This window comes from Hylobates moloch, unplaced genomic scaffold, assembly GCF_009828535.3.
Source record: "Hylobates moloch isolate HMO894 unplaced genomic scaffold, HMol_V3 SCAFFOLD_12, whole genome shotgun sequence".
Lineage (NCBI taxonomy): Eukaryota > Metazoa > Chordata > Mammalia > Primates > Hylobatidae > Hylobates > Hylobates moloch.
Window position 1 is genome coordinate 80,173,527 of NW_026652287.1, and position 19,228 is coordinate 80,192,754.

General features: G+C 38.9%; 1 protein-coding gene across 2 annotated transcripts in view; it reads left to right on the plus strand.

The window, feature by feature from the left end:
- The window catches only part of OTOGL (otogelin like), a 269,944-nt gene that overhangs the window by 78,804 nt on the left and 171,912 nt on the right, over positions 1-19,228 (plus strand). For both annotated transcript variants that reach the window (XM_032171665.1, XM_032761833.1), the window contains one exon: positions 2,882-2,992. In XM_032171665.1, coding sequence (XP_032027556.1) covers positions 2,988-2,992 — 5 coding nt within the window. In that variant the 5' untranslated portion in view covers positions 2,882-2,987. The remainder of the gene's footprint in view (positions 1-2,881; positions 2,993-19,228) is intronic.

Genomic DNA, 19,228 nt, shown 5'->3' on the forward strand with positions numbered 1-19,228 from the left:
ATCCCTAACACATGTATCTTCCACAAACAGAGTTATAATCATATGATTCACTTGTTGAAAAACTTCGAGAGGCTCCCCACTGCATTTCAAATAAAGAATAAATGCCTAATCGTCAAGGGACCCTCACAATCTCGTCCATTCTTTATTTTCAGACGTTATCGCTCACGACTCCCAAACACATGGTAATGTTTTAACTGCTCTTCCCAACTGTTCTCTCCTTTCCTGTTCCTGCTTGTTTGGGGCGGTCTTATTAATCTGTGTTATCCCATGTAATAGAGTACAGTGCCTTGCTTAAGAGTTCAATTAAAAACTGTTTGAAGTTTTGCTTCCTGTGAATTAAAAACCCATGGAGTGCTGCCCTCTTTTGGCGAAGATAGCACAGAGTCCAAAGCACCACATAGGAAATGATGCTGAATGACTCATCTTTTCCTTTTGGTTAGAATCCTCATGGAAACAAACAAGGCAGGGTGAAATGATTCCATCCTCTTTTCTCATATTATCTAGCTTCAAAGATTGTTTGTTTATGGAGATAGAATGAAGATAAAATTCTGTATAGAAATCTTGGAACTCGACTAATTCAGATAATATATTATGTGTAAACTCAGAGCTGGGGCAAAGCCAGTAGTTACTTTGAACACATTCAGAGCTCCAAGAATCTTCAGGCCTCAACACAGACTTTTATATAAGAGGCAAGGGATGAGAAAACAACAGCGTTCCCTAAAGGCCTCTTCACATTAGGAACAGCTTCCTGATTTAGGGACGACTTAGGCAAGTGGCCAGGTTTTTTTTTTTTTTTTTAATACCAATATTTAGTATTTGGTGAAGTAAGAAAAACAGGGCCTGGCCTTGGAGGTAAAGTTTACTTCTGCAGACCCTGCTGGGGCCAATTTGTGGCCATGCCTGAGCCAGTCCTGAAGATCCAGCAGAAGTATGGAGGAAGGATGACACAAAGCCCAGGAAGAGTAATACTCACATTTTTAAGAAAGGACGACAGGATGAGAGATGCACAGAAAAAAGCTTCCGAGTGGATGCCATCTCCTGATTATAATATGAATATTCTGGGGTTGTTAATTGTATAAAGTTATAACCATGTCTTTATTACTAATCACATTGAACCTCACTAAGTATAAAGACAATGAATAGTAAATACGTATGCATTATAAATAACCGGAAAGCTCAATTAAGACAGGCCTTGAGCTTTATCTAAAATGTCAATAAAATCAAACTTTCTTGGATCTGAAAGGGACAGTCATTCCAAAACTGAAACTCAGTGGGTGACAGGATGCCCACACCTCTTGGAGGAGGACAGAAAGGTTTGTGGGCTGGTGTCAGATACAAGCTTGGCACCTTCTTTGATTAGGAGCTAATGTTAGCAGAAAGATCAAGTGTCAGTCATGACCAGAGTTGTTTTCTACTATCTTGAGAAGGTCACCGGATTGCTGCCCCTTCTTTTTTGAAACCTGATCTGGGGACCACAAACAGCCACAATGAATTGGATTACTGCCATGTGCTCTAAATTGGGCTGACAAGGCTGACTGAGTGCCAGGAGTTGACACAGGATGCAGCTTGAAATATTCACTTGGGGAGAGGGTTGATATTTCTTTTTAATTGTCAGTGATGCTATTTGAAGAGATAGGATTGAATATGAACATTGAGGAGTGAAATAAATATTTGTCATGCACTTGGATAGAGAAGATCCACAAAAGTCAGAAAAATTTTCTGTGTTAAATTTTATGTTCTAGGGATTACTTGGCTATACTGGGAGGTTGCTGTTCCTTTTAAAAAGAGGTGAGCGGTAGCTCACGCCTGTAATCCCAGCACTTTGAGAGGCCGAGGCGGGCGGATCACGAGGTCAGGAGTTCGAGACCAGCCTGACCAGCATGGTGAAACCCCGTCTCTACTAAAAATACAAAAATTAGCCAGGCATGGTGGCATGCGCCTGTAATCCCAGCTACTCAGGAGGCTGAGGCAGGATAATCACTTGAACCTGGGAGACAGAGGTTGCAGTGAGCTGAGATCACACCACTGCATTCCAGCCTGGGCGACAGAGTGAGACTCCGTCTCAAAATAAATAAATAAATAAATAAATAAATAAATAATAAATAAATATAAAAAGGTGAGACTTCTCTTTAGCATTATAAGTATAACATTTGTTCAAATGTCCATAAAAAACAAAGGAAACTCCCTCTTATGAGCAAGGATATGTACAAACATAAACACAGTTTCTTTTATTTGTATGTGAATTTGCAAGCAGCACCTCACTAGAGCTGAACTTTTGTTATATAAATAAAGCCATCTGGTATATCCAAAGAATTTCAGTCTCTAGAGGATAGGATCATAAACAATCGATCCTCCACAGACCTTTCAGTATTTTTGTTTGAGTAAAGCTTTCCCACAGCTCTGTTTTAATTATTTTATCTGTTTTTAATCTTCTAAGGATTTTATAATTTATAATTAGCTGTGTCTCTCCCATCAGGTGTCATCCTCCCTTTCTCTCTGCCATCCCTCTGGTTTAGATCTTCATTACTTCTCAGATGTCTCTTGTATTATTTTCCTGTCCATGTTTCCCTCTAATTTAATGTCTTTGTGTGAGTGCATAGGGAGAAAGTCTACTCCACCTTTTTTTGGCAATGTGAAGAACAGTGCATCCTTTAAGGGTTTTTGGTTAATGAATCATAAATAGGTACTCAGATTAATAGAGTTTGGAAGAAGGAAGTATAGGATTCCATTTTTCTGATGGGAAAATGAAACATGGAGAGCTAAGTTCAAGGTCCCATGTCCCACAACTATTAACTGCTAAACATAATCCAGATTTTGTGAATCCCAGTTGAATAATCTTTTACTCAACATTGTCTTTAACTTAATGTTTATTTTCTTTTAGGCATGGATAGCAAGCATGCCTCTGAGTAAAACAAAGAGAATCCAGTCTTTGACCAATTGACCAAACAAGACCCAAGCAGCTGGGAAGTTTGTCAAGTCTCATAAGAATGAGGTTGGATTTTTTTCTTTAACTTCTCCTGCCCCCTTTAGCAAAAATTGTTTAGTACTAATTCATTTCTTGGAAGAAGTGAATTTCTAGGAAGCTTCTGAAACGACAATATAGTTATCTGAAAGACCAAAAGAGATAGATTGCAAAACTGATATTACTGAATGTTGGGGCAGCTTAACACTAATGCCTGAGCCCCATACCTAGAAAGTAGAATTTCACTGGCCTAGACGGGGCTCTCCAAGATAAATCTAAATATGCAGGCTAGGTTTGAGAATGACTATTTGATGCACCTGGAGCATATCATTCACAAGGATAGCAGGTCTACAGATTCTCATCTTTCTCCTAGGGTGGTCTTCTTTGCTCAGGAATAATTTGAAGTGAAACCAAGAAATCAGTTAGCTATACGGGAGGAAGCTCTGGAGGGATAGAAAACAGCTGGATGTAATAAGAAGACTCACTCCAAACTGGTTTCTACTTTGTGAGACTTGACTAGACCTCCACGGTAGCTTGGGTGACTGGAAGTGGGAGACATCGGTTGACAGGATCTCCTGACCCTGACCACAGCATCTCTGGCCCCATTTTTGTAGCCAGCTGAAATATTACAGATTTTGCATTTTAATTAGGATACATAGCAATGCAGTAGTTTTTATGATTTATTTTGGCACATGATGGCATTAATAGCAAATTGTATTTGGATGTGACTTTTAGGCTGCTTTACGCATGCCTATCACTGATATTTGCCGAGTCATTTGTTTGGGAACAGGATGTGCTGTGCATCTTAACTGATAGTTGAAAGAGCTTCCCCAGTCTGGTAAAATGCAGATTTTGATTAGCACAATTTTAAAATATTTTAATGCTTAGAAGCCATTAAATAAATTCAAAGAAGCTCAACAAAATAATTAAAGTTGAGATCTACCTTTTCTTTTGGACACCAAGGTATCAGTGGTATCAAATCACCGTTTGCCATTTGGGAAGAACCTATTCACAACTTTATCTTTTGCCAAAACCATGGGCAAAGTGAACACTGACATCTCAGTTTGATAGTGAATCCAAGTTTTGTTTCATGTTAGCATCCGTAGTGGTTTCTTTTTAAAAATAGTTCCTCCTTTACTTTGTAGTTCATGCTTTTCCCAGAGTGGTACAGAGGAATTTAAATAACGTTGCAGCTAACAGGGAAAGGCCAACCTTTCCACCTCAGGCAGGCCAATTCACTGATTAGGCTTTCTGTTATTGCAGAGGAGTGGGCTGGGAACAGACAGGAGTAGTGTAACCCATAGGCCTTAGACCACCTTCTCTTTACCTTCTAGGATAGATCAAACCTGGCCATGTGACATCTTCTAGTTTATTTTTCATATTGTGACTTTAAAATTATTGGATACTGGCTGGGAGCAGTGGTTCATGCCTGTAATCCCAGCACTTTGGGAGGCTGAGGCGGGCAGATCACCTGAAGTCAGGAGTTCAAGACCAGCCTGGCCAATATGGCCAAACCCCATCTCTACTAAAAATACAAAAATTAGCCAGATGTGGTGGCGGGCAGCTGTAATCCCAGCTACTTGGGAGGCTAAGGCAGGAGAATTGCTCGAACCCAGGAGGCGGAGGTTGCAGTGAGCTGAGATCATGCCACTGCACTCCAGCGTGGGTGACAGAGCAAGTCCTCAAAATAAAGAAAGAAAGAAATAAAATTATTGAATACTGTCCAGATACTGTTTTGGAACAAGGCAGAGATGAGCTAAGTGAATTTTTATAAACCATATACTGTGTTTCTTAATATATTCACATTTACTCAAAATAACCAAATACGATTATATTTTATAAAGTTTTGTTCTGTTATTTGTCCTTTAAAATAAGAATGAAACATTTAAACAGTTGGCCTCTTACTGGGACAGAATATTGAGAATTTATTGACAACTGGTAGTGTTAAACTAGTGTTATACCAATTACATTGTAATAGAAAGAATGATGGCTGGGGATCAGCAAGCGTAAGGCAGTCCTGGGCTCAGCTTTGCTGCTCACTAGCTCTCTGACTTCGGACAAATCATCTCGCCCTCTTGTGAATGGCAAGAGAGGAACTAGAGACTGCTGTACCAGCTTTAAATATTGTGGTGCATTAAACAAGATTTATATTTTTTTGAAATGTCACTTAGAATTCTAAGTGATATTTCATTCAATTTTGCTTTCAAGAAATCCATATTCACTTATAAGTTATTACATTAGCTATCCCTTAGAAGAATCATATTTTCTTCTCAAGAATATGTAGAACATTGTGAAAGAGGTATCAGGACTGACCCTAACCACTGTTGTTGTTTTCCTCCTCTTCTTTCCGTCTATGAGAAAAATCCCCTGGCTTGTGTAACTTCCATGTTTGGATACATTGTTTTGTCACTCTTGAATACCTACAGGACATGTGGCAAACTTTTTGATGAGATCAGTAGGACAAGTCAGACCTCAGAGCAAAACTTTCTGCTCAGCAGTTGTTTCTTTTCTCATACACTTTGCTGTGGGGTTGATGTTCTACCTCTGACAAAACCAGTGCAGTTCCAGGAGGGCCCCCGCCTGGTCTGGTCATGGTCAACTACCCTGCCCTGATTGAGTTGGCCCTAGCCTAAGATCAGCCAGGGACCCCTCCTCCCCCATGGAATTCTCTCCCAGCTTCTTATTCCTAGCCCCCTTTCTTTGCTCTCACCATGTGATCTGACTTTCTCACAGAAGTTTGTGGGAAAATAGAGGCTATGTTTGCCCTCCATGTGGTTAAAAGTGAATTTCCATGCTGGAAACATTGCTTCACTAAAATAAGGTCCTAGATTTTACATAAAAAAAGGAAGTTTCTCCAAGATGCTGTGAAGCATTACCCAACTGCCACTCTGGTCACTAAAAATAAAAATAGCACGCTCTCTTAACAGGCAAGTCTTTTTGGAGAAAAATGCTGTGTAATTCTAAGTGAAAAAGAACATGAGTATTTTTGTCCAATGTCTTCGTATATTTAAACGAGGGGAAATATCTGTCAAATTAAAAAAAATTCTGATAATTGATGAAAATGATTAAGAACTAGTAAGTGGTTGTTAGAAATCATTTTTTAAATCATAAAAATCCCAGAAGTACTGTGAGTATATAGTATCTACCCAAATATTTCATGAAAAAATAAAGGTTATTACTTAGATAATCTTTGGCTGAAACTAAGAGATGAGGGAAATGTCCTCTTCATTCTTACATAGTATGGGCTCATTGAAAATATTTAAAAAAAAACGAATCAGTTGAATTTGAGAAAATTGTGGAATTTTTTAGCAAGATTTGGAACATTGAACATCTAGAATAGGCTCCCTAAGCCCCTTCAGTTGGACAATATAAAATGTCCTCTAGATGGAGCAGCAGGCTTTTTCTTCGTTAAGACAAAGAATTCTTACTTTTGTGAAAGGAACTTCAGAACTTCATTTTAAACAGAACATAATTTAAAGAACCTTATTCTTAAGAATAAGGTAAGCAGGCCAGGTGTGGTGGCTCACACCTGTAACCCCAGCACGTTGGGAGGCTGCGGCGGGCAGATCACGAGGTCAGGAGTTCGAGACCAGTCTGGCCAACATTGTGGAACCCCATCTCTACTAAAAATACAAAAATTAGCTGGGCATGGTGGTGCATGCCTGTAGTCCCAGTTACTCGGGAGGCTGAAGCAGGAGAATTGCTTGAACCTGGGAGTTGGAGGTTGCAGTGAGCCAAGATTGTGCCACTGCGCTCCAGCCTGGGTGTCAGAGCAAGACTTCATCTAAAAATAATAATAATAAGGTTAGCATATATTATTGGGAATATCCACTCTTTGATGAAGGAAATGTGATATTTCAGACAATGTAACTTATCCTTATACATGCTGGAGTAAAATGCATTTGATTTAAAAATTCTCCAAGTGAGATTCACTGAGTTTTGGAGGCTTGCTGTACATTTGCAAGAGCCAGGAAGCTATGGATGTTCTTTAAAGATGTGAGTATAACTGAGAGGGAGGAATAGTGAGGACTGAGAATGACAAGGGTTAAGGAAAGTCCTTTTGTTTAGACAGAAACATTTTCCAAAGATAGTTTCAGTGTCTGCCTAAATTGGATTTGTGAATGTGAAATATAGAAAGCTTGAAGTCATCTGACACATCCTCCTCATTTTACAAAAGAAGATGCCAAGACCCAGAGAAGTAGCTGTCATTCTCTTGTATCAGTAGAGTTAGTGATGGTACAGAATAAAATTGTATAAGCAGTGTAGTGGACCTTTGTTGTTTTAGCTGCCTCTTACTAACAACACTGATTTTCTTTTGGGAATTGTACTCCTCCAAGTGTATGGAATCTTGGAAAGCTAATAAAGGAAGCTGAGGGGTCCCTAGATACTCCTGCATAGCCAAAGGTTAGGCATGTGACCTAGTCAGGCACTCGAGGGACTTCAGATCTTCAGCAGAGTTTTTATAAGGAAATATGAAACAGTTGGAATTCATTTATTTTAGATGATAACCTAATATTCATTTTACTAAGTATGATTCTTCAACATTCCTACTAGTTCTGTGAGATCTACAATAACCCAATAATTCTCCTTTTTGCTTAATGCTTGGGCAGAGTTAGTTTCTTCCGATACTTGCAACCAAAGAACCTTGAATAACTCCCTAGCCCATCAACGAAGCAAGACCTTCTAATTGCAAATTTAAATCACCCAACAGAATCACCATAAGTCACCAAGAGTAATATAAGACTTATTCACATAGGGAAAATAAACACACTCTAATTCCCCAACCAAAAACATAATCAGAATATTATGGTCTAATTCTTTTGAGCCATGACAAATTTTCAATTATAGAAAGAAGAATCTGACAATACTGCTGTAATAAATATTTGTTGAATAAATGAGAAAAAGTTTCCCATTATATAGCATTATACTAGAGAGTGCTCTAAAATATTTATTATAGCACTTACATTTATTTTTTCTGATTATAAAAGTAATACTGATTTATTTTGCCCAGGTTTATCTTAAATATTAAAAATTAAAAAAATAAACTTTTGCTTGTTTTCCTATTAGAAGTCAGAGAAGGGGCAAATAAATACCAAACTGGAAACATTGTACAAGTCACAAGCCATATGATATTTGAATCAGACTAAAATAACCGTGGAATAATGAGGTCTTTACAATTTTTTTCCCTTTCGAATTCCTTCTCAAAAAGCATTTGACTTAACCCTGTTATTTAGAAAAGTGTTGCAAAAGCCTCATTTTAAAAAAATGTAATTCCTTTTAATGCACCCAGCAAGTGGACCCTCCCTCCCTCTCTCCCTTTTTAATATCTCAGAATACAATTTTTAAAAGGGAGCTTGATGTTTATAAGTTTCTTTAGGCTATTATAACTAATCTTTGGAATGATTCAACATTATATGATTTATAAACTGAAAAGTTTCATATATCAACAATGAAATCTACCAGAAACAGGCCACTCTTATCTTAATGGCATTTTAAGACAGAATTTGCAGTTTGGCTCAGCTTAGCAAGGCAGGGAAAAGAATGGTTAACAGCCTGAGAGCATGCACACTGACGTTCAGTAGTGAGCCAGCAGAGGGCTTTTCTGTACTTGCAACAAGCAACTTGTTAATGGCAGATTCCTAGCACAACTGAAGAATGATTACTTTATGAAATATAAGGTCATGCTAAAGGGAAATCAATTTCCTATACACAAGCTAAATAAAAATAAAATAGGCTGGTTAGTAGAATGAAGACAGACAAGGACTTAAAATAGGCTGGTTAGTAGAATGAAGCTTATATGATTTAATTCAGCCTAATATTTGACTTATTAATGTGCCATCTTTTTGAAGATCACAATGTGTATTACTCAGATAGAAGTCCAGGTAAAAACTTAGCAGACTGTGGGGCCCACTCAAGTTAGATTTTGATATAGACAATGCCCTATCATGGCTCTTTAAGGGTCACAGTGGTGTGCTGGAGCCAGCTCCTGGTGGCTCCTGAATGCCCATTATTAAATTTGAAGGAATTTTGTGAGCTAGTTGAAATCACATTAGTAGCTCAAAATTGGCCATAGTGGGAGTATTTATACCATGGACATCTGCAAACACTACAAACTAGGGTCCTCCTCTTTCCCCAGTGGAGGTTGTTAAATGGTTACCAGAATATCACTGAACATAACAAAAAAGGGGATTTTCTTGAGAACTGTGTCATCTAAAATCACGAATACATTCTCATGCCTGTTCATGCCTGTCTTGTTCAGCCCAGCTGGTATGCAAAAAATCATCCTTGAAGGTTTGATTTCATGTTTCAAATATTGGGAGTTCAATCTGGCTTTCCCTCTACTAATAAGTGAATGGGGTCTGGAGGTGGATTCTGGAGCCACTAGTGTTTGGTGTGCAGGTGGATGAGATGGGGAGTATCCTGGTGTATCTGTGAGCCTTGGTATATCCATGAACACTGAGCTACAGTCCCCCTCCTTTTCTCCATTGCTTAATTTGTATCCTCTGTTTAAAATGTAGTCAATGCAATTTTTCCCAGGGACGGTTATCCTATCTACAGCCTTTCAACTATGCACCTTACATGACATCTATCATTGTTGATGTGATAATATTGTTATTTATAAATGTAGACGGGATCTCAGATTTATTAACACTACACTAAGATGTACAATGAACAATTAGGTTTTTATTTTTATTTTTCTATAGCTGACCTTATGACTGTCATTCACTGCTCTGTTTGGATGACTTAGGTAAATATCTTTCAGAATTCCAGTCCCTTGCCTGCTGGCCCCCAGGTGTGGGAAGTGGAGGGGGTTTCACTTGTCCTTGTCTGTCTTAGGGAGACTGGTTCTTCCACCTGGACATCATTCCCCGGAGGCATGTTGGTCTCTGCTGCGGGTGTCTGCTCTGGGCTTCTCCTTAGGCTGAGGACCTCTGCTATACAAATGGTCTTCTCCCTAGGGCTCTGCTGATGTCTGCAGCTGCTGATGAAAGCCACTGTAACCCCTGCTTTGTTCCACTTATTTTCTCTGATGATTTGGGGCTCAATATCAGCTTTTACTGGCTTTGTGAGAAGTCCAGCTGGACTTCCTTCTCTAGGCCAGGGCCCTCCAAATTTAACCTGAGACTGGTTAAGGCCATGAGGGGAAGCGGGTGGTCGGACATGCCTCGTTATGCCCTCCTCCATTTTATAATTCAGGAAAAGCCAACCAGTATTTAACATCAATACACACCTTAAGTCTGATAAGAAACATTTACAATCTATTTTCTCTGAAGCCTGCTACCTGGAGGCTTCATTGGCATGATACAACTTTGGCGTCTACAACCTGTTATGTAACCCGGACGTTCCTTTCTATTGAAAATAACTCTTTCAGTCAAATGCCAATCAGAAAATTTTTAAATTTACCTATAACTTGGAAGCCCCCCATTTCAAGTTGTCCCACCTTTCTGGACTGCACCAATGTATATCTTAAATGTATTTGATTGATGGCTCATGTCTCCCTAAAATGTATAAAACCAAGCTTTGTCTCAACGACCTTGTGTACCTGTTCTCAGGATCTCCTGAGGGCTGTGTCATGGCCATGGTCACTCATATTTGGCTCAGAATAAACCTTTATATATATATATATGTATTTTTTTTTATAACAGAGACTCTCTCTGTTGCCCAGGCTGGAGTGCAGTGGCGTGATCTTGGCTCACTGTAACCTCTGCCTCCTAGGTTCAAGCGATTCTCCTGTCTCAGCCTCCCGAGTAGCTGGGACTACAGGCGCCTGCCACCATGCCAGGCTAATTTTTGCATTTTAGTAGAGACTGAGTTTCACCATGTTGGCCAGGCTGGTCTTGAACTCCCGACCTCAAGTCTTCCAAAGTGCTGAGATTACAGGCATGAGCCACCGTGCCCGGCCAGAATAAATCTTTTTAAATATTTTACAGAGTTCAGCTATTTTTGTCAACACCACTGAAGTCTGTCTATGAATCCCTGACCATGCTATTCAGCCTGCAGACTTCTGCCACTGAGGTGATTCTTAATTCAGAAGCCCTCTTACAGCTCTGAAGCAGAGGCAGGAAAGCCGATTCCACAAGAGGCACCCTAATGGCAGAAACAAAGTATGGATAAGCAAAGAGATGAGTCGAGTTCAGCTCTCCAAGGCAGCCTGCAGAGGCATGTGGTGGCATCTTTCTCCTTCCCACAGTCCCTCTGGATGTGAGCGATGGGGTTGAACTCCTTTCTCCTCTTTCCTCACTGGGGATTCTATCGTATGAAACTGTAAGATCTAGTCCCTCAATCTTCCCTCTTAATATGTACAAGGGGGACAGAAGTAGTATAAAAATTTCTTTCTTTGGCTTTCAAACTTACTATTTTTTTTTTTACAGGTAAAATACTCCATTTTGTATGTTTGAAGCTGAATATTATATTTTCCTTTCTTCCTCTTTGTTTTCTGGCCAAAATCATCTAAATCCCCAAGGAAGATTTGTGGGAGCAGGCCACATGAAATTGCAAAAGAGAAGGACACATTGATATACTTAAAATATTCTCCCTGTTACATATGCTTAACTTCTCTCACCCCCTGGAGTAGAAGCTTTTTCAGAGAAGGCTCTTCTGCTGTTCAAGAATGGTTCTCTTTTGAGTATCCTCTTTTATCTGTGTCTTCACTATCTCCCTAGTTGTGGTAAGCTTGCTATCAGTTTAAAAATAATTACCTGGCTGGGTGTGGTGGCTCATGCCTGTAATCCCAGCATTTGAGAGGCCGAGGCAGGAGAATCACTTGAACCCAGGAGTTGGAGGCTGCAGTGAGCCGAGATCATGCCGCTGCATTCCAGCTTGGCGACAGAGCAAGACTCCATCTCCAAATAATAATAACAACAACAACAACAACAACCTGTATACCTCTAAATAAATAAACAAAACAACTCTCCATGGACTTCACAACTGTCCAGACCTGAATCTTCTATGATGTTTCCTATCTCAGTAAATGACATCACCATCAACTTAATTAATTGTGCCAGAAAACATTATCCTTTACATCTTCTTTCACCTCATGCCCCATGCCTGATTAACTAGCAAATTCTATTACTCTGTTTCTGAAATCTGTTTTGAATTAGTTTCTTTTCTCAATTCCATACCTTCCATCCTAGACCAAATAGCTATCATCTCTTGTGAACTACAGTGGTTTCCTGTGGCTGTTTTCCTCCATTTAGCCTTGTTCTCCTTGAATGCCTAGTGATCTTGAAATTAAAATATACATAACCTGTAATATGTGTGTGCATATTTATGTGCAATATATTTGTATATGTGTACATATGTGCATGCATACAATACTGTTTATATTACTCCTTTGCTTCAAACTTGCCTTTAGCTTCTGTTATTGGGATGAAGTTCAAAATCTTACAATGGCCCAAAGCACTTGAATGACCTCACTTTGCTATACCCACATCCCAGCCTTGTGCCATTCTCTCCCTAGCTTACTTTGCTCCAGTCACAGTAGGTCTTTATTTCCTCAAACCCACCACACTTTTTCCTTCTTAACACATTGACATAAGCTATTTTCTCTGCTTAGTAGAATCTTGGTTCTCTGGCTAACTCCAGTTCTCAGTTTAAAACCCTTTCCTAGAAGACCTTCTAGGTCCTCCCCTTTCCTGCAAGGCCCTTTCAGGGCATCTTGTATTTTTCTTTAATAACACACAATTGCAGTTGAATGATTATTTTTATCATGATTTTAATGTTGTTTTCCTCACTGAATTGTAGTCTTTGAAGAGAGAGGCCGTCTTATTCGTTTAGCTATTTCTTCTGCTTATCAATGGAATAATAGTGCCCATTGAATTAGTTTAATAGATGATTTGTAAAAGTTTTATTTGTATAGAATTCATACCATCTAATTTATGGTTTTACTAATAATAAATATCCCAGAACTTATATTAATAATTATTAATAATTTTCATGATCTCTTGTCTTTTTCTCTCTGCCTGCTTCTAGGAGTCTCTGTTCTCTCTTGTCTATATGAAAAGAGATCTTTGTGAGATATTTGTGTGCGGCTGCATGCAATGTAGCTCAAACCAGGAGGAAAGCCAGATATTGGATGCTGAATTGCAGCACATTACTATCAGATAGCTTTAAACAAAATGACACTGGAAACTTAATGAATCTCAATTGCTTACAGGATCAAGTCCATACAAATTAGTTGAAACATAGGGCTTTGTATCATCTGAACTTTTCCTCCCTTTCTAATCTCATTTCCCATTACACTTCACCCCTTGCTCCAATCCTTCCCACTGAGCTCTACAAGCACATCAGGAAAAGGAGATGACCATTGGCATCATCATTATCATCATTGTCACTAACAATATCTACTAAGCATTAATCTAGGTCAAATACTGCATGTGAGCCTGTGGGGAAACATAAAGATGCATAAATCAAGATCCCAGTCTTCATCACCTATAAACTTAGTAGAAGTGACAGGTATACACATGAAAGATAAATAGGAATATAAATTAATCAAATTGTAAGTGCCAAGGAGTAGTTAAGAGTGGGAGCACAATTTCCTGAGATGTGAAATAGTGCTCTGCCTTAGGTTTATATGTCCACAAATAAATGTGACTGTGGAGAAACAAGGAAAGGTAAGGAGGGGATATTTAATGTTCCACTTTTCTCTATGAAGACAATTCCTGTGATTTATCCATTGCCTTTGTCCTCCTCCTTCTCCTTCATCTTCAAAGCTATTGTAACTGCAACTTGAATTCATAATACAAATGAATAGATATTTTTCAATGATTGAGAACTCTCATCGAAGACTCCTTGAGCTCTTGGCTTGTGAACTTGGGAGATGTCATTTTACAAGCTCAAATATATTAGCTTGACCTGTGGAGGGCAATGCTTAGATTCATCCACATGGAGGAGTTAGCCTCGTCTATTGGATTGAGGCCGTGCACAAAAACACTGAGCAGGAAGAGGGTTTGATAACTCTGCTTTCCCCAGGGTCTTATAGCAGAGGCATACATTAATTTGTTCAGTCAGCAAATATTTTTGAAATACTGTGTTCAGTAATGAGGAAAAGAAGATATTATAATGTGTGTCATGCCCTCAAAAATTCATAGCAGGTAAGACAGATTCATATAGAAATAAATATATAATATACTGTGATGAGAAAAATGGCAGTGGTATGAATGATCTACATCACAGAGAAGGCTGAACACCTTGGCAATGGAGGACGCCTACACCAAAAGGATAATGTTTAAATTTAATCTAGAAGAGAAGCAAGAAATAGCTTTGCTGTGGTGGAAAAATACAGTAGGTATTGGTGCCCCTTTGCCTATAGAGATGCCACAACCCTGTGGCACCTCCCATCTGTTTTCCCAGAGGTAGTAGCCCTTAGGCATGACCTATGGAGGCAAGTGGAACTGGATGCTTTCTTCTAGGCCTGGGGAATTATTTTTCTTGCCAAAGAAACCTCTTTGAGGATGTTTCTGGTTGGAGTCTGTGTTGGTCTGTTTTGCATTTTTATAAAGGAATACCTGAGACTGGGTAATTTATAAAGAAAAGAGGCTTATTTTGCTCTTGGTTTTTCAGGCTGTGCAAGAAGTGTGATGCCAGCATACGCTTCTGGTGAGGGCCTCAGGAAGCTTCCAATCATGGTAGAAGGTGTAGGGGGAGCAGAACTGTCATATAGCGAGAGAGGGAGCAAGAGAGCGAGGTGGGGAGATCCGAGACATTTTTTAGCAACCAGATCTCATGGTAACTCATTACCACAGGGAGGGCACAAAGTGATTCATGAAGGGTCTGTTCCCCACGACCCAAACAATTCTGACTAGGCCCTGCATCCAACATTGGAGGTCACATTTTAACATGATTTTGGAGGGGACAAACATCCAAACCCCATCAGAGTCCTCTCCACATGTTTCCTCATTCTCTTGGACTAGTGGCTACCCAGGACATATACTTCTAATGGATTTCATAAATGAAAGAGAACCATCCAAAACTCTCAATCACATAGCAAGCCCCTGCAGAAGTTATGCCTGCTATCATTACACTAGCCAGAGAAAGTCAGTTGACCAATTCAAACATCAACGAGCAGGGAAAATAAAATTTTTCCACCTCACTAGGAGGGTACAATAAAGGTACCTAGAAGAGCAAAGGCATATATATAATTCTACATCATGGAGGCAATGAATGAAGAACTGGGAATAATAACCTAATCAATACAAAGGCATTCCTGCCTGCTGCTGTCTGCATTCTACCATCTGATTCTTAAATGAATGCTTTTATCCTGAAGCCGCTCAGTGCCAAAAAGAGCCTGACAGATCTCCAATCCTGTCAGAACTTCCCTGTGTTATTGAAGTTTCCGTGACTCCCACCAATGGAGCACTTAGTAGAAATCTAACTCACAGGTTCTCTTGGTTCTGACTCCTGATAGCAGAAGAGTGAGCTGGACTCAGCAGAAGGCTTGGTGGTATTGAGATCACTTCACAGCACTTCATTTCTGTTCCTGTTCGGGTTTCCACTTAAAACCTTTATCTGTCCTCTTGTCTAGTATCTTTTCGTTAATTTTTTTTTTTTGAGATGGAGTCTCACTCTGTTGCCCAGGCTGGAGTGCAATGGCATGATCTCAGCTCACTGTAACCTCCACCTCCCAGGTTCAAGCAATTCTCATGCCTCAGCCTCCCGAGTAGCTGGGATTACAGGTGCATGACACCACGCCTGGCTAATTTTTTTGTATTTTTAGTAGAGACTGGGTTTCACCATGTTGGCCAGGCTGATCTCAAACTCCTGACCACAGGTGATCCGCCTGCCTTGGCCTCCCAAAGTGCTGGGATTACAGGCGTGAGCCACCGCGCCCAGCCTGTCTAGTATCTTTCAAGTAGTTTTTTCTGGGAAAATATACCTTTTTTTTTTTTGCATGTATACATTCCAATTCTCCATTTTTTTCTATGTCTAAATGGATTATTTGGGAACCTTGGAGTAGTAGACCCCCATCTAATTCATAGTACCCCTCAGCAGAAGGCCATGTTGTTAGTCAGGGTTCTCCAGAGAAGCAGAACCAAGAGTTACTGGATAGAGGTAGTCATGGAAACCACCGCTTGTCTTTGCTTCCTTCTGAACATCTGCTCCATTCTCCTACTTCTTTCTGCAGAATAGCTCTTTTTTTGGTTATTTAATAGCATGCACATGACTAAAAAATAGTTGCCATCTCCACCTCTGCTGGACCACAAAGCTCCTGGGCCCACAACCTTATGTCAACACATGGCCTTTATCCCTGTGATTTACATTTCAATACCTGAGAATGAGAATTAGATAAGTGTTAGGACTACTAATATGTTATTTTGCTTAGCATCAAGTGCCTATGCCTGGTGGCCAGAGTGTGAATGCATTCATTTTCTTTGCTGCTGTAACAAATTACTACAAATTTAATAGCTTAAAGCAATGGAAAATTATCTTACAGATCTGGATACCAGGAGGCTGAAATAGGTTTCACTGGGCTAACATCAAGAGGTTGGCAGGACTGTATTTGTCTGGAAGCTGTAGTGGAGAATCCGTTTTTGCCTTTTCTAGCTTCTACAAGCTGTCTGCCTCATTTCTGACTGCTTTTTCCATCTTCAAATTTTTTTTTTTTTCACTTATAAGGACCCTTTATCTGGCTCCCACTTATAATCCAGGATAATCTCCCCATCCTGAAATCCTTAATCATATCTGCAAAGGCTGTTTTGTTATGTTAAGTAAAATTCACAGAGTCTGGAAATTAAGACACAGACATCTTTGTTGAGAGGGGGGAGGGCAGCACCATTATTCCCCCAATCATAGTGAGGGTCATAAAGATGTGTTGCCAATGGAACAGAGGCTGTGAGTGGGAGGAGTTTCTTTGCATAAAGAGCGAGGTAAGAGTATCAAGATTAAATAACACATCTACTTCATTTTTCTGAACAGGAAACTGCTCGGTAGCGAGTAGTGAGATTTTTCCATCCTCTGTTTCTTTCCCCTCCAGTGGAATCTGTCAGCACTCTCACATTTGTAATTTGCCTGGACTTCTTTTTCTTACTAGAATGAACTAGTATTTAATTTTCTCAAGAAGCTAGATTCTCTTTTTATCATAATGCACATGCCTAATCCCCTTAGACTTGATGAGAAAATACGAGATGCCATGAAGGATGGTTTGGGAATCTGTGCTTCTAATAGGTTTGCTAGGTAATTCTTACACACACCAAAGTTTAAGAATCACCTCTGTATTCTCAGTAAAGCTGATAAGCTTATCTTGTTAGAAGAGAAGACTGAAGAAAACCTTCCAAGGGAACTAGTGTATTTTCACTGCAGCTTTTCGGAGATAATGATAACAATTTTGCATGTAACTCAGTAAGACTCTAATTCAGGCTGGGGGTATGGGAAGAGGTCATGTCAAGATAAAGGGGAAACCTTTTTTATGGGCTGATCAAGCTTTTTTTGACTCTCCATTCAAACGAAGGGCATAGTTCCTTCTAAGTTATGTTTTCATACTGATTTGTGCTGTGTTGAATATCACAGTAATGCCATATCTCCAAAGGCAGTTTTCCATATCAATCTTGCCCATATAGGGGAAGCAGAAGATGATAGGCTAACGTTTGACACTCCAGTGGCTCTTGTCATAAATCAGATTGCTAGGTGTCTGATTTGAAACCTTGGTGTTGTATGAAGTCATCCAATCATGACATTTCGGGATTTGACAGGTTTTGTTTTATAGTTTAAATAATTGGATCCAAGTATAGCATGCTTTCTTTACAAATTTACAGTTATTTATTTTGAAGAACTTTTGTTTGTAAGCTAAGTAAGTTGTAATTAAGTTGAAAAAGTAAGAAAGAAAATATAAAGTAACCTAGAAAAGAAAAGCATGTAATTTTTGATGCTTGGTGGTTTGGTTTTAATAATATGGCAGATTACATGAAATAAAAATCTTCCAAGTATAAAGTACTTGGAAGTACTGAATTTAATAAAATAGTCAACCATGTAAATGGTTGAGTAAGTTCACTAGGATGTAAGGAATATTACTAGAGACCAAAAACAAAACAGAAACTGGACTTGGTTTTATTTTACTTTATGTTTGGGATTTGAATTTATATTCTGTGGTCTGTGAACCCTTAAGCTGAGAAATTAACATGAAGCTCCCTGGAGCACTTGGCAGAAGTTGGTACAAAATCTTTTTTGGAGGGGAACATCCTCAACTTTGGTGGTAAAGGATTCCCATATAAAATGCCTTGCCAGACATGGACCCCAAATTCAAAATTACAAAATCCATGAAGTCATCTATGCTAAGTGAGAGAAACGAACAACAAACAACAAGATTAGAACCACCCCTACTGCCACTAAAAAACTGAAATAACATTCTTTCTTAACAACTCTAAAATAAGTACATAAACATTATTGAAGATATAAAGGAATTCAAAGCATGAGAAACCAACTTTATGGTATTAAATAGTGCCTTACATTAATATTTTCACTATATGGTACAAGTGCAAAGTGTTGTAGTAGTTCAGAGAATGAAGATAGCTGCAGAAACTGAACTTGCTGCTACAATGTTGACAAGAGAAAACTTTAGTTGGAGAAACATGACTTCTTTCAAGGTATCAATTAGATATTACAAATTAATGGCATCACAGCAAGTTGAAAAACAAATGTCACTATAAAACATAACACATTAACTTCTGGGGATGAGTGTTAAATTGAAATCACGACCAACACAGATACTGCTTATGAAATATAATCATATCCTTATTCAGAAAAGGTAAGATAGGTGCTACTTCTAAAATTATATGAAACATCCTAGAAATTGCCAAGCAACACACATCCAGAAAGCATAAATAGAATACTACAAACTATCTTGTAATAAGACAGTTACATTCAGTGTGGCAAACATCATCTTAAAGATACAGGATTCTATTTGCTGGCTCAAATGATAACATAAATTCTGGATAAAATCTATGAACTTGAAATGTGTTAGGTTTAGTAACACAAGTAAACAGTATTTGCATTTCACTAGCAGAATGCGATATTATGGGAGTCAAATGTTATGTACTTTAAATTTGTTGTCAATTGATGAAAAATGAGTGTTACATAAATCATGAAAGAAATTTACTTTCTTCAAAGATGATGAGCTACATTACAAATATCCCGTTATTATCATTGACATATATACTACTCAATAAAAATTTTCCCATTCTTGCCAGTTATTTTAACGTGTTGGGTTGAGGCCAATAGGCTGTCAGGTGTCACTTTCTAAAGATCATATTCCATGTGGGAAAATGTGCAGTG